The sequence below is a fragment of the Saccopteryx bilineata genome, chromosome 4, assembly GCF_036850765.1.
Source record: "Saccopteryx bilineata isolate mSacBil1 chromosome 4, mSacBil1_pri_phased_curated, whole genome shotgun sequence".
NCBI classification, from domain to species: Eukaryota; Metazoa; Chordata; class Mammalia; order Chiroptera; family Emballonuridae; genus Saccopteryx; species Saccopteryx bilineata.
In genome coordinates, this window is record NC_089493.1 from 28,422,956 (window position 1) to 28,436,938 (window position 13,983).

General features: G+C 53.6%; 1 protein-coding gene across 1 annotated transcript in view; it reads right to left on the reverse strand.

Moving 5' to 3' along the window:
- PAPLN (papilin, proteoglycan like sulfated glycoprotein) overlaps positions 1–13,983 on the reverse strand; it is a 51,926-nt gene that overhangs the window by 6,622 nt on the left and 31,321 nt on the right. Inside the window, exons 19-26 of the mRNA XM_066278471.1 lie at positions 13,283–13,760; positions 12,457–12,594; positions 12,173–12,294; positions 11,734–11,887; positions 11,002–11,139; positions 9,874–10,001; positions 9,662–9,770; positions 8,044–8,210 (exon numbers count right to left, since the gene is read on the reverse strand). Of these exons, the coding sequence (XP_066134568.1) occupies positions 8,044–8,210; positions 9,662–9,770; positions 9,874–10,001; positions 11,002–11,139; positions 11,734–11,887; positions 12,173–12,294; positions 12,457–12,594; positions 13,283–13,760 (1,434 nt within the window). The remainder of the gene's footprint in view (positions 1–8,043; positions 8,211–9,661; positions 9,771–9,873; positions 10,002–11,001; positions 11,140–11,733; positions 11,888–12,172; positions 12,295–12,456; positions 12,595–13,282; positions 13,761–13,983) is intronic.

A 13,983-nucleotide genomic window follows, 5' to 3' on the forward strand; every position in this document is an offset into this window, starting at 1 on the left:
TTTTAAATCATAAATAGATACTGGATTTTGTCAAGTAATTTTTGTACATTTATTGATATAATTTTTTATGGTGTGTCACGTTACTTTGATTTTCAGATATTGAATCAGCTGTGCATCCTGATAATAAATCCCACTTGATTGATCATGGTGTATGATCTTTTTAATGTACTGCTGAATTCAGTTTGCTAATATTTTGTTGCGGATATTTGTATCTATGTTCATCAGGAATATCGGTCTATAATTTTCTTTTTTTTGTAGTGTTTTTATAGTTTTTTTGGTCTTGTTTTGGTATCACACTAATGCTTTCTTCATAAAATGACTTTGGGAAACTTCCCTTCTCTTCAGTTGTTTTGGAATAGCGAGGAGGATAGGTATTCTTTCAATGTTTGGTAAAGTTCACCTGTCAAGTCATCTGGTCCAGGGCTTTTGTTTGTTGGGAGTTTATTATTGATTCAATTTCAATTGTAGTTATCAGTCTATTCTGATTAACGTGGTGTATCCTGGAATATGTTCTGCATACACTTGAAAAGAATGTATTCAATATATTCTGCTTGTAGGTTAAATGTCCTGAAATATCAATTAAGTCCATCTGCTCTAATGTGTCATTTATATCCTCTTGGAGTAATCCCTTTATCATTATGAATTCCCTTCATCTCATTATAGCCCTTGTTTTCAAGTTTACTTTGACATAGGTATTGCTACCTCAGCTTTTTTTTTGGGGGGGGGGGGCAGGGTCCATTTGTATGAAATGCCTTTTCCATCCCTTTACTTTCATCGTGCATGTCTTTCAATCTGAAGTGGGTCTGTTGTAGGCAGCGTACGTGTGGGTCTTGTTTTCCATCCATTTAGCCCATTCTGTGTCTTTTGATTGGAGCACTTAGTCAATTGACATTTAAAGTAATTATTGACAGGTATGTCATTATTGCCATTTTCGGATTGCTTTTGTAGTTCTTCTCTGTTCCTTTCCTATATGTTGATGACTTTCTGTAGTGTGTTTGGATTCCCTTCTCTTTGTTTTTTGAGAGAGAGTGAGTCAGAAAGAGGGACAGACAGCCTGACCTGTGGTGGTGCAGTGGGATAAAGCATCGATCTGAAACATTGAGGTTGCTGGTTTGAAACCCTGGGCTTGCCTGGTCAAGGCACATATGGGAGTTGATGCTTCCTGCTCCTCCCCTTTCTCTCTCTCTCTCTCTCTCTCTCTCTCTCTCCCCCCCCTCTCTAAAAATCAATAAATAAAATATTAAAAAAAAAAAAAAAAAAAAAAAGAAAGAGGGACAGACAGACCGGAAGGGAGAGAGGAGAAGCATCAATTCTTCATTGCAGCATCTTAGTTGTTGATTGATTGCTTTCTCATATGTGCCTTGACTGGGGGGGCTAAAGCAGAACGAGTGACCCCTTGCTCAAGCCAGTGACTTTAGGGCTCAAGCTAGTGATCATGCAGTCAGCTGAAGCCAGTGACCCAGTGCTCAAACTGGTGAGCCAGCGACCTTGGGATTTCAAACCTGGGTCCTCCACATCCCAGTCCAACATTCTATCCACTGCGCCACCGCCTGGTCAGGCTCCCTTATTTCTTATATATCTCATAGATTTTGGTTTGTTACCATGTGCTTCATGTATACCAACTATGTTTATAGCAGTCTATTTTAAGTTGATGGTTGCTTAAGTTTGAACGTATTCTAAAATCACTGCATGCCTGACCTGTGGTGGCGCAGTGGATCAAGCATCGACCTGGAAAGCTGAGGTTGCCGGTTCAAAACCCTGGGCTTGCCTGGTCAAGGCACATATGGGAGTTGATGCTTCCTGCTCCTCCCCCCTTCTCTTTCTATCTCTCTCTGTCTCTCTTCTCTAAAATGAATAAATAAATAAAAATTAAAAAAAAAAAAAAGGTTCAGTCCTCGACTGCACTTTCTCAGTGTAGAGTCCGAGGTCTTTTTTAAACTCACTGCAAATTTTACTCACCCCTCCACCTTTGTTGTTAATTTTTACTTTTGTGTGTATCCCTTGACTTCTTTTTTTTTTTTCATTTTATTTATTCATTTTTAGAGAGGAGAGAGAGAGAGGGAGAGAGAGAGAGACAGAGAGAGAGAGAGAGAAGGGGGGAGGAGCTGGAAGCATCAACTCCCATATGTGCCCCGACCAGGCAAGCCCAGGGTTTCAAACCGGCAACCTCAGCATTTCCAGTTCGACGCTTTATCCACTGCGCCACCACAGGTCAGGCTATCCCTTGACTTCTTATTGTAACTACACATGATCTTCTTTGTACTAGCTTTATAGTTGGTTGATCCACTACCTTTACTATTTGCCTTTGTCAGTGAAATATTTTCTTTCCTTTTTTTTTTTTTTTTTTGAGAGGAGAGACTCCCACATGCGCCCCAACCAGGAACCACCCAGCAAACCCCTTACAGGGTGATGCGCTGCCCATCTGGGGCTGTTGCTTGGCAACTGAGCTATTTTTAGCACCTGAAGTGGAGCCCTCCTCAGTGTCAGGGGCCAACTTGCTCAAACCAGTCCTGCCATGGCTGCAGGAAGGGGAGAGATTGGGGAGATGGAGGGGTGGAAAAGCAGATGGTCACTTCTCCTGTGTGCCCTGACTGGAAATTGAACCCAGAACGTCCAAACACTGGGCTGACACTCTACCACTAAGCCAACCAGCCAGGGCCTTTTTCTATATTTTCTTATTCATATTTTTTATCTTTTTCTTTCTTCCTTTAACATTTCTTGTAATACTGGTTTAATGGTGATTAACTCCTTTAGCTTTTTCTTGTCTAAAAAATTCTCTTCTATAATTCTAAATGATAGCCTTGCTAGGTAGAGTCACCTTGGTTGTAGGTTCTTATTTTTTGTTGCTTTGATTATTTCATCCCACTGTGGCCTACAGTTTCTTTTGAGAAATCAGCTGACAGTCTTATGGGAGCTCCCTACTAGGTAACGGCTTTTCTCTTGCTTTCAAGATTCTCTGTCTTGACCTTTTTTATTTTAATTATGAGTCTTGGTGTGGGCCTCTGGGTTCATTTTGTTTAAGGACTATGCGCTTCCTGCAGTTGTGTGTGTTTCCTTTGCCAGGTTAAGGAAATTTTCTGTCATTTCTTCAAATAAATTTTCAATCCCTTGCTCTCTCTTTTTCTAGAACTCCGATTCTGCAAACGTTGGTTTATCCCAAAGGTTGCTTAAACTACCCTCATTTTTTGGTTTTTACTACCTTGTTTTCCAGATACTGATTGGAGCCTGTGCTTCATCTGATCTGCTGTTGATTCCCTCTAATGTAGTTTTCATTTCAGTTATTGTATTCTTCACTTTTGACTGGATCTTCTTTATGAGCGAGTTCTCTTTGTTGAGGTTCTGAGTTCATCTAATTTTCCCTCACTGAGCATCCTTATAGTTAGTGTTTTGAACTTTGAGATTGCTTGTGTCCATTTCATTTGGAACATGTCTGTCTCTTCATTTTGGCTGACTCCCTGTGTTTGTCTATTAGGTAGGTCTGCTATGTCTGCCAGTCTTGGCAGAGTAGCCTAACGGGTAGGTGTCCTGTGAGGCCCAGTGGAGCAGTGTCCCCTTGTGTAGGTTGTATGAGTCCTCCTGTTGTAGTTGAGCCTTTTTTTTAAACAGAGACAGAGAGAGAGTCAGAGAGAGGGATAGACAGGGACAGACAAGAACAGAGAGATGAGAAGCATCAATCATTAGTTTTTTGTTGCGCATTGCAACACCTTAGTTGTTCATTGATTGCTTTCTCATATGTGCCTTGTCCATGGGCCTTCAGCAGACCAAGTAACCCCTTGCTTGAGCCAGCAACCTTGGGTCCAGTTGGTGAGCTTTTGCTCAAATCAGATGAGCCCACGTTCAAGCTGGCGACCTCGGGGTCTTGGACCTGGGTCCTTGGCATCCCGGTCTGATGCTTTATCTACTGCGCCACTGCCTGGTCAGTCTGTAGTTGAGCCTTGATTGCTGTTGGCATGTCAGTGGATGGGATTGACCCTGAGGCTAACTGGCTGTAAGGACCAGCCATGACTACAGCAGACGAGCTGCTGTGCAGGGGCTGACCCCATGGATCAGGAGTTGCTCTAGCAGAGCTCTGATGCCAGCCAAGTTGGCCCGTCCAGTATTTCGTTTGTGGAGTTGACTGGGTGGTGCTCTGCTGTGGGCGGGAGCTGGCCACTGGATGTGTTGATTCTGGAGGCTCTTGGGAAGGGCTCTGGGACAGGCCAAGGTCAGCCACCATTTATGCCCAGCTTGGGGCTGCCTAATGGGAGCTACAAAGTGATCTGCAGTTGGTTGCCACTTGTTCTGGGCATGAAGATGCTTGGGAGAGGTTAAGCTGCGAACCAAGCCCAGCTGGCACTAGTGCTGGGTTTGGGACCGCCTAGTTGAAGCTGCACTCTCGGCCAACACTGGCTCACCTTATGCTAGGTTTGGGCCACCTAATGGGAGTTACAATGCAAGTTGAGACAAGTTGCCTCTTGTGCCAAGCTTGAGGTCCCTTAGCAAGAGGTACAGGGCATACCGAAGCCAGCTGCTGCTTGTTTGGGGTTTTTGGACCTTTGGGAGATTTTACGAAAGTTCACAGCATAGGCTCAGGCCAGCTGCTTTTGTGGAAAAGTGACTGGAAGTGGCTCAGGCTGGCTGAATTGGGTGGAGCAGGGCCAACAGTGTTAGCCAGGATAATGGGTTTGGCACCCATCAGCCCCTGCTGGCTGGGGGCAGGAAGGGCTCAACCAAGGAGCAGTGGTTCCTGCCGAGATTGCTGCCCATTTCACTTCCTCCCCATATGTCGCTGGCCATCCTCAAACTGCTGCCCCCGCCCTGCAGCCCAGAGTGAGTCTGTGAGTTCATGCATGGCCTCTAAAGGAAATACCTGGGACTCCAGCAGCCCTGCAACTCACCTGGACTCAACCCCCAGGGGTTTGCACAGCCAGATATTATGAGAGACTTCTTGGCACTGGTGCCCCGGGGCTGGGACCCCCTCACTCCTCAAGGGGGACCTCTGAAGCCAAGATATCCCTCCTCATTCTTAATTACCACATTGTGGGTGTGGGTTCTGCCCCTCCCACCAGTCTCCTCGTGGCTGCTTCTGTCCTTCGGTTCAGGACTTCTGTTCAGCTGCTCCTCAGGTGGTTCTCAGTCAAGGTGGTTCTATCATTTAGGTAGATTGATGTGATCGTGGGAGGAGACAAGCACGGCATTTACCTACTCTACCACCTTGACTGAAGGCATCCCATCCGTTGTTGGCCTTACTGTGGCGTGCAGGGGTCCTCCCGAGTCTTCTCAGCCCGGTGCGCAGACGACCAGACTGCCCAGTACCGACGGACTAGATGGTTAAATCTCTCGAAGTTAACTCCCTACCCTCGCTGTTGAGACCTGAGGAGCTCGATGATGGCTGCCTTGGCCTCTAGATTTGGAATGAGAGAGAGTAGGATCAGCCCTAAGGAAAGTTTTGAGTTGGCAAGCGCCATCTTGTCTTCTCTCTTTCTGCTGGTTTTCTTGAACCTCAAAAGTTTGTGCCTTCAGCAGTCCCAGCATATCCCAGTCACTTAGTCCCCACCTCTCCAGTTTTTCTCTTCCCCCTGAGAAAGCAGGCTGTTAGACGAAGTGATGGGGAAACAGTCTTGTGAGCAGTGGCTCTACTACTGTAGACTGGGTGCAAGTGCTGGGTGCCTCCTCTGCATCTGCTGGGAGCTTCTGTATCTTACAAACGCCCGTGAGAGTTCCGTTCTGCTGCTTCACCTTAGGACTCAAGTGGCCTAGCTACTTCCCTTTTCTTTCTGGAAGGGGCTCTCGCTCCCACTTGGCTTAGGCCTGAGTAGCACCTTCCCTAAAGTTAGCCCCCCTGGACTAGGGGAGGCTTACCCCTCTACCCCATGCTTCCTGCCAAAGTGCAGCTAACAGACTGTGACTAAGAAGGTTCGATATGTCAGTATAACCAGAGTGCTGACCACGTGTGCTTACATGAACAGACATGATCAGCAAGCCACTTACGCATGTGGTTGAAAAACCAGTACCTTTCATATCAGCTTTATCTCAGCTATAGCCTAGCACAGCCCAGAGGGTAGGTGCTTCAGCGTCCCGGGTCAGCACACCAGCTCCGCAGCCCGACCCCCTGGGCCCAGTCCGGGCTCTCCTCCTCACCCCCGGGCTGCCTTTGGGCACGGTACTTACACTGTGTGCCTCTCTTTCCTCATCTGGAACAGAGATGATGTTAACAGCCGCACAGTAACCTGAGCTAAATTTGAATGTTCAACTGTGTTTTGCCCTATAACCTCACTCCCTCTCATTATAAAGAGCTGAGTGACCCCCCTAGAGTATTTTGTTTCAAACCAATCTTTTAGGCAAAAAAGTTGAGGGGTCCTCACAACAGAAGTGTGTCCCTTACACTAGAGTGTGGCTAGCTCAAGCACAATGCCCCCAAACTAAGGAACACTCTCAGCCAGTGTGGTGACAGAGAAATGGCCGTCGGAGGCTGTGAGTGTTGTTCCGAGAGGCAGGTCCTATCAGAATGGTGAACACACACAGCAGGAGCCCCACCAGCCTTGATCAAGCAAGTTTCTGATTGTAAGGCGGTTTCCCATACAGACATGCCTGTAGCTAATCACAGACACCATCAGGGTCCTAACAGCTCTTTCTCAAATCTATCTGCACTCGGGTTTGTCTTCAGTCCTGCGAGATTGGTTATTATGTAGACAGACGATCAATTTGCTGGGCATCCTCACAGGGGAAAAGTCACCCCTGCATAGGGTGCTGCCACTAAGGTGGCGCCTTCATGCGCACACACACTCGGTCACCAGGTATCTGAGCACCTAGCCGTGGCGAGCACTGGGCTGGGCCCTGCGTGTGAGTCCCAGTCACTGTTCTGAGGCACTCACAAAGTGGAAGCCTGGGTGTCAGTCCAGCTCACTGAGCAACCTTTCTGCCATGAGCCAGGTCCCACCCTCAAGCTGGAACCCAGGACACACCCCGAGTGCAGCCGTGCCCCTGGTGCCGCCCTGACCGTTGACGTGCAGGCAGACCAGCTCAGGAGTCCCTGGCACCTTCTCCCCCAGGCCCCTGGAGAACCGGCTACCTAGCCCAAGGCGTCCCCTGCTGTTCAATGACCTTGGGCCAAGGGTACACAGGATGGTCAGGCCAGGCAGAGGGCAGAGCTCCCTCCCTTCTCCGGTGGGCTTATTTGAATACAGAGCTCTTGTGAGTCTGAACATTAAACCAGTCTGTTTCATCAGTTCTGAGATGCACTTATTTTCATATTCTAACCTGTCAAATTGGACTGCATATTAATTGATGGTGTCTTAGCATTGTATCTCGGCATCCTTTTTTTCCTTAGTAGTATTAAAATAATGGAGATTACAATGTGGTATCCAGATTCATTGAAATTTGATAATATAACAACTCAAAACAAGAGCTGGAAAACATACAGCTGAAATATCACATTCCTGAATAACGCAAGTAAAATTCTGCCCACTTACAGATGCAATAGCTTAGTGAAAAGAACATTAACTACGAGGGGTAAAAGACCTAGGCTCTAGCACCAGCTAGGCCATGAACTTGCTGCGGACTGGTGGACACATCACTTGAGCTCTCCGGATGTCTGTCTCCTTTGTAAGGATGTGACAGTAATCCCTGCCCTGTTTTCTGGGTTACATGGTCAGAGGGCCATAAAGGCACTTTCAGGCGTAGGACCATGTTTTGCCAACCTTCATTAGAATGGACAGATTTTAATGGTCTGAGTGCCTTAAGTATTGTAATGAAGTTCTAGTCAATCATATTTCTGAAAATTAAAGCAGTAAGTGTAAAAAGCGATACTTAACATCGTCCATCAGCTATTACCAGACGCCTGTCATGCGCACTCTTCCCTTCACCCTCACTACAACCCCGCCAGGCGGTGTAAGCCCACACTGCGCAGGTGAGGGGGACAGACTCAGGACAGTTAAGCCTCTGCCCCGAGTCACACTCCAGGAACTGTCATGCTGAGCCAGGACTTGGGAGCAGAGCCCCTCGGACGCACTCTTCCTCAGCCCGCTACACAACCCCGCTCTTCAGAGCAGGCAGCCTCCTCACCTGGCGGGACCACCTTCAGCTCGGTGCTGCGGCTGACGGCCTGCCTCCCGCGGTAGGAGCTGCACGTGTAGGAGCCCTCGTCCCGGGCTCGCAGGTTGTGGATCATCAGCGTGCCGTCTGGGGACTGGTGCACACGGTGGCCGTCGCCCCATACCGGAAGCCCGTTCCTAGAAAGGAGAGGACAGTGGGAGAGCTGTCCAGGGCCAGGAGGAGGCCCTCAAAGACCATTTCAGAACCAGGTGCTCCCTGTTTATGGACAGATGACCCTCACCTCAAGGAAGAGGTGGGACAAGGTACCCAAAAGATAGGACATTGGCCCTGGCCGGTTGGCTCAGTGGTAGAGCAACAGCCTGGCATGCAGAAGTCCCGGGTTCGATTCCTGGCCAGGGCACACAGGAGAAGCGCCCATTTGCTTCTCCACCCCTCCCCCTCTCCTTCCTCTCTGTCTCTCTCTTCCCCTCCTGCGGCCGAGGCTCCACTGGAGCAAAGATGGCCCGGGCGCTGGGGATGGCTCCTTGGCCTCTGCCCCAGGCGCTAGAGTGGCTCTGGTCGCAACAGAGCGACACCCCGGAAGGGCAGAGCATCGCCCCCTGGTGGGTAGAGCGTCGCCCCCTGGTGGGCGTGCCGGGTGGATCCCGGTCGGGCACATGCGGGAGTCTGTCTGTCTCTCCCCGTTTCCGGCTTCAGAAAAATACAGAAAAAAAAAAGAAAAACGGGAAAAAAAAAAAAGTTAGGACATTACCAAAGCAAAATAACTCAGATGTAACACACTCAAAGCAACTGGGCACAGTGACCCGAGTGTCTGTAAATGTACCTCTGACCCAGAGGAGCCACACTGACTTCTTAGCAAAGGGCCATGAGCGTCCTGAGGTGCCAGACCCTGTGCCAGGGGAAGGGTTGAGCACTCCCTGCCTCCAGGGCCCTGGGGTGGGGCTGCAGGTGTTTGGGAGAGACTCCCCCGAGGAAGACGGCGAGCTGTCTCCTGGCCTGACGCTGAGAAGGCTGCAGCTGGCTGGCAGAGAGGGGGAACATGGGGACTCAGGAGCTTGAAGGAAGGCCATGCGGGTAAGGGTGTGCTGGAGAGAAGCGTACATGGCTCTGGTCCGGAGTTCGGACTGGGTCCTGGGGCTAGCGGAGGGGTATAAGCTAAGCAGGACCGACAGACACGGCACTTGAGCTTTGAAAGGGTCGCTGACTGCAGTGGGCGCTGGGGAGCAAGCCTGAGAACAGACCGGGTCAGCGGCTGTGAACACAGGTGGATGACATGCAACACAGGGCCTGGAGTGAGGGTCAGATGTGGGGAAGGGAAGAAGAAATCAAGAACAACAGGTGTCTAGCTGGGGTTACAGGGTAAGTGGAGCCCCTCCACTGAGGGGAGACCCAGGGCAGTGATGAGGGGTGAATGGTGAGGTTATTTTCCACCATTTTGCATTTCACAATGCACAAGACAGCCCCAAACAACCAAAAATAATCAGGTCCAAGTTGGCAGCAGTGCCATGGCTGAGAAACCCTAGAATGGTTACCGGGCCTCATTGGCAAGGCACCCGGCCGGGAGGCATGATGGGGGGGGGGTGGCAGTGGCAGTGGCAACAGCAGGCTCGCCTAGAGTAAGCCTCACCTGGACCATCTGATGTTCACATCTTCTCCTGTTGCCACACAGAGCAGCCTGGCTGTGTCACCTTCTGGAACTATCATGGTAGAAGGCAGCCCTGTGATTGTCAGCTCCCCTGGGCGCAAGAAGGAGGCACTGTTAACCGATCCTGCCCAACCTGTGCCACCTCACCTAAAGGCAACTGGCGCCCCACCCTTCCGTTCAGGACGGCACCGTACCCAGAACTCGGAGCTGAACCCGTCGCTGCACTCGGTCCCGCCCACTGTAGGCGACACAGGTGTAGAAGCCGCCATCTTCCACAGCCACTGGGCTGATGACCAGAGAGCCGTCGGGCTGCTGCTGGCGCCTGGGGACCAAGCAGAGTCAGGGGGCTCCGTCCCTCAGGGGCAGAGGTGGGAGGAGGCAGGGCCTTCCTTTTCCAGGAGAAAACGGGGTCTGACCAAAGGGCCAGCCGGCCTCCAGCTCCAGCGCTCATGCACTTGAAGGTGCCTGACTTTTAACCCTGGCGATAAATCATTTCAAATTTTCCAATACAGCCCTGGCCGGTTGGCTCAGCGGTAGAGCGTCGGCCTAGCGTGTGGAGGACCCGGGTTCGATTCCCGGCCAGGGCACACAGGAGAAGCGCCCATTTGCTTCTCCACCCCCCCCCCCTTCCTCTCTGTCTCTCTCTTCCCCTCCCGCAACCAAGGCTCCATTGGAGCAAAGATGGCCCGGGCGCTGGGGATGGCTCTGTGGCCTCTGCCCCAGGCGCTAGAGTGGCTCTGGTCGCAACATGGCGACGCCCAGGATGGGCAGAGCATCGCCCCCTGGTGGGTAGAGCGTCGCCCCATGGTGGGCGTGCCGGGTGGATCCCGGTCGGGCGCATGCGGGAGTCTGTCTGACTGTCTCTCCCGTTTCCAGCTTCAGAAAAATGCAAAAAAAAAAAAAAATTTCCAATACAGAATAATTTGGGTTTCTGCTTTCTGCTGTACTCATTTAGTAGGCTCAAATTCTGGTTCTGCCACTTAGGAGCTGTGTGGTGTTAAGCTTCTGTGTGGAAAAGGGGGACAGAAGAACACCTACTGCAGCGTGGCTCTTCTGCAGGTCGTACGGTGGAGACCAGCCTCACGCTCACATGGCTCACTCAAAGTTAGCTGTTATTACAGCCAGAACTAGGACCGCCTCCTTCCCTCCCTCAGCCAGCACCTGTTGACTGGCCTGTGACTCAGTCCCTAACCACACTGGGAAGGCCTGGGCCCGGCCGAGGCCCTGTCACCAGAGGTGACTCCTGGCAGCTCCTTTCCCCAGGGGCCTGCACAGGGCGGGGAGGGGTGCAGACAGTAGGGAGGGGAGAGAGCTGACCAAACCTGGGAGAAGACAGGGCCTGCCCATCTCTCTGCCATTCGATGGCCGGGGGCGGGGAGCCCTCAGTGCGGCAGGTCAGCCGGATCCGCTGTCCTGGACGGGCTTCCACCACCCTAGGCTGGTTCTGGACCAGGCGCAGCCTGCAGAGTAAGCATGCCACAGCCCTGAGAGGTCCCTGCCACTGCCTCCCCCATTCCCATCCATGGCACCTCTTCACAAGCCAGGGACCCCTCCTCCCTCTCCAGCCAGATTACGCTTCCTGAAACCACCTTCTGTTCTGGTAAGGGGCCCGTCAGTAACTGCCCGGGGCAACGTCTAACAGCCCCCTAAGCTTTCTCCCCACCCCACCCTAACACCTGACTAGGGGCTGACCGGTATGGTCCATCCCTCCACATCCTTTCTGTGAACTGTGTCCTTCTTCAAGCCTGTCCCCTACAGCGGGCCCTTCCTCTTGATACTCCTCCCTTCCCGCGGCTCCCGAGTCTTGGGCTGTGGCCGCCCTGTTCCACCTGCTTGGGGCGGGAGGGGGCTGAGCCCAGGGAGCCATGTGTTCCTAGTCCTCACCTGACAGCCCTGAACGGGCAGCATGCTGGCCGCAGCACACACTGGCCTGGGGCCCATTTACCTCCCTCTCCCCTCACCCACTGAGATCTCCATGGGCCCGGGCCCGGGCCCTGGCCCTGGCGGGGGGGGGGGTGGGGGTAGGGGGCATCGCCACCCTGCCACCCTGTCACCTGGTTGTGGGCCGGGGATGAGTGGAGGAGATGGTCCCCGGACCGCCAGCATTCTCCCTTAGGCTGGAGTCCTGAGGGCTGTGGCTCTGGGCAGGGCCCCTGGTCTGAGGGAAGTGCCTTGACTCAGCCTCAGACAGCACGGCCATGTCAGCCCCTGTCATGAGGCCAGGAGAAGCAAGGGGTGAGCTGTGGGGAGAAGGGGGTGGAAGGAAGGGTGGGCTATGAGGCTGGTGGGGGGCACATGGAGAAATGAGGACCGTGAGGGGCAAAGCCTCCACCCAGCCCAACTGGAATGCACAGTCCCCCCCTGCCCCGGGATGCCTGGGCCCACCAACGCCCCCTGCCCCTCCGTCACAGGGTGCCCCAGTTTAGGCCCGCTCAGCCAGTCCTTTCCACCATGGGGTCCAGGGGGACCCACGGTGGGGAGGGGGACAGACACCTGTGATGCGAAGCTGGATCTTTGGAGAGTCACGGCCTGGCCTGGTGCCGCAGCTGTAAGAGCCAGCGTCCTCTGCCTGCAGGGGGCTGATGACCAGGGAGCCATCGGGCTGCAGCCTGTGCCTGAGCGAACAGAATGGGGACTCGAGCTCTGGGTCCTGAGGACAGTGAGGAGCCCAACCCCCGCAGGCCCCAACGCTCTGACCAGAGGGGACCGGAACCCCACACTCCTTCTCCCATCCCAGAGGAAGCAGAGGGCTGCACGGCAGGAGGGCCCCTGCACACCTGTCAGAGGAGGTGGGCCGCCCATCTTTCTGCCACCTGATGTGGGGGTCCATGGAGGTGTCGCCCGGGCAGAAGAGCCTCACCACCTGCCCCAGGGCCGCCTGCACCAGAGAGGGCTCCGAGCCCGCCAAGCTGATCCTGGAAGGGTGGGGGGTGAGGACCTGCCCTAGCGACCTGTGTGCCAGGACCAGAGACGACCCCTTCGCCAGTGCGTGTCAGCCATCCCGTCACGGGCACTTGTGGGGCAGTTGGCATCACAGGAGGCCACACTCCAGCAGCCCTCCCAACCTGCCCACGGCACCGCCACCCCAACCTGTTCCTGCAGCCGCGGCAGAGGCAGCACAGGCCCCGGGAAGGGGAGGCCGGGGAGACTGCACACGGCAGAGCCCCGTGGGGATGGAACTGCACTCCTGCTCCACTGTGTATATAATCTCCCCAAGTCTCTCATCAGTGTGACACAGTCCCAAGAATTATAGCAAACGGAATTGGCCTTGAACCTGTGAGACAATATCATCATTTTACAGGTCTAGAAACAGACTTGGAGAAGCTGGAGGACTTGCTAAGTCACGAAGCCCATAAGCGTTTCTAACTGCGTAGACCCGGGCACCCTGGCAAGGTCAGCTGGAGAATCCAGACACCATGTGCACTGGCCGCCTGACCCCGAAGCCTGAGCTTCCCCAGGGAGCACGGCCTCCGGGCAGGGCTGCTAGAGGGTTGAAGGTAAGGGATGGGGAGGGAGGGCCAGCTGACCTCAGGGTTTCAGCTCTAACAGGCTCAGCTCCTGGCCTGGGTCCCTCTCCCCCTGCCTGGGAAAGGTGAGGCTCACCTGTAGGAGGAGCCGTGGGAGGGCGGTGCTGGCTGCCGAGCATCTCCGCCCAGTCCGGGAGTGCTGGGCCCCAGCTCCTGGCCCCAGGTCCTTTCTCCTGAGGCCTGGGTGTGGTGCTCCTCCCCCTGCCCACGTTCCCGGTCTTGCCACTGGAGGCCACCAGAAGGCAAGGGCTGTCTGTGGACTGTGGCTTCAGTCCTGTGCCGACTGGCCTGCTGCTGGCCTCCGGGACTGCTGCCACCACCCTCTCTGTGGGTGGTCTGGCCAGTGGCTCCAGGCTCGGGGTGAGGGGGTGCATGTTGAGACCCCCGGCAGCTGCTCATGCACTCCTCCTCTGAGGCAAAGTTGTTGGCGTTGCCGTAGCAGCCCCCGTACCAGAAGCGGTTACACCGGCCCACGGAGGCGATGAAGTACCAGCGGGTGGTCCAGTCGGCACAGGAGCCGAGGGCGCTGGGCAGCAGGCACCGCACGGGGTATGCTGAGGGCAAGGGTGTGTGTCACCCAGGTGGTCAGTTATAACGCTGCCCAGCAGAGCCCTGCCAAGAAGTACCCACCGTCCCTTCAGAGACAGGAGCCTGTCCCAGACTGTGGAGCATGCCCGCCACCCTGCCCAGGCCCCTGGCCCAACCCTGCGGGCACCGTCTGTTCTCTGCCTACCCCCACCCTGGGACCACCACAGCCTCTGCAATTAGCCCGTCCAC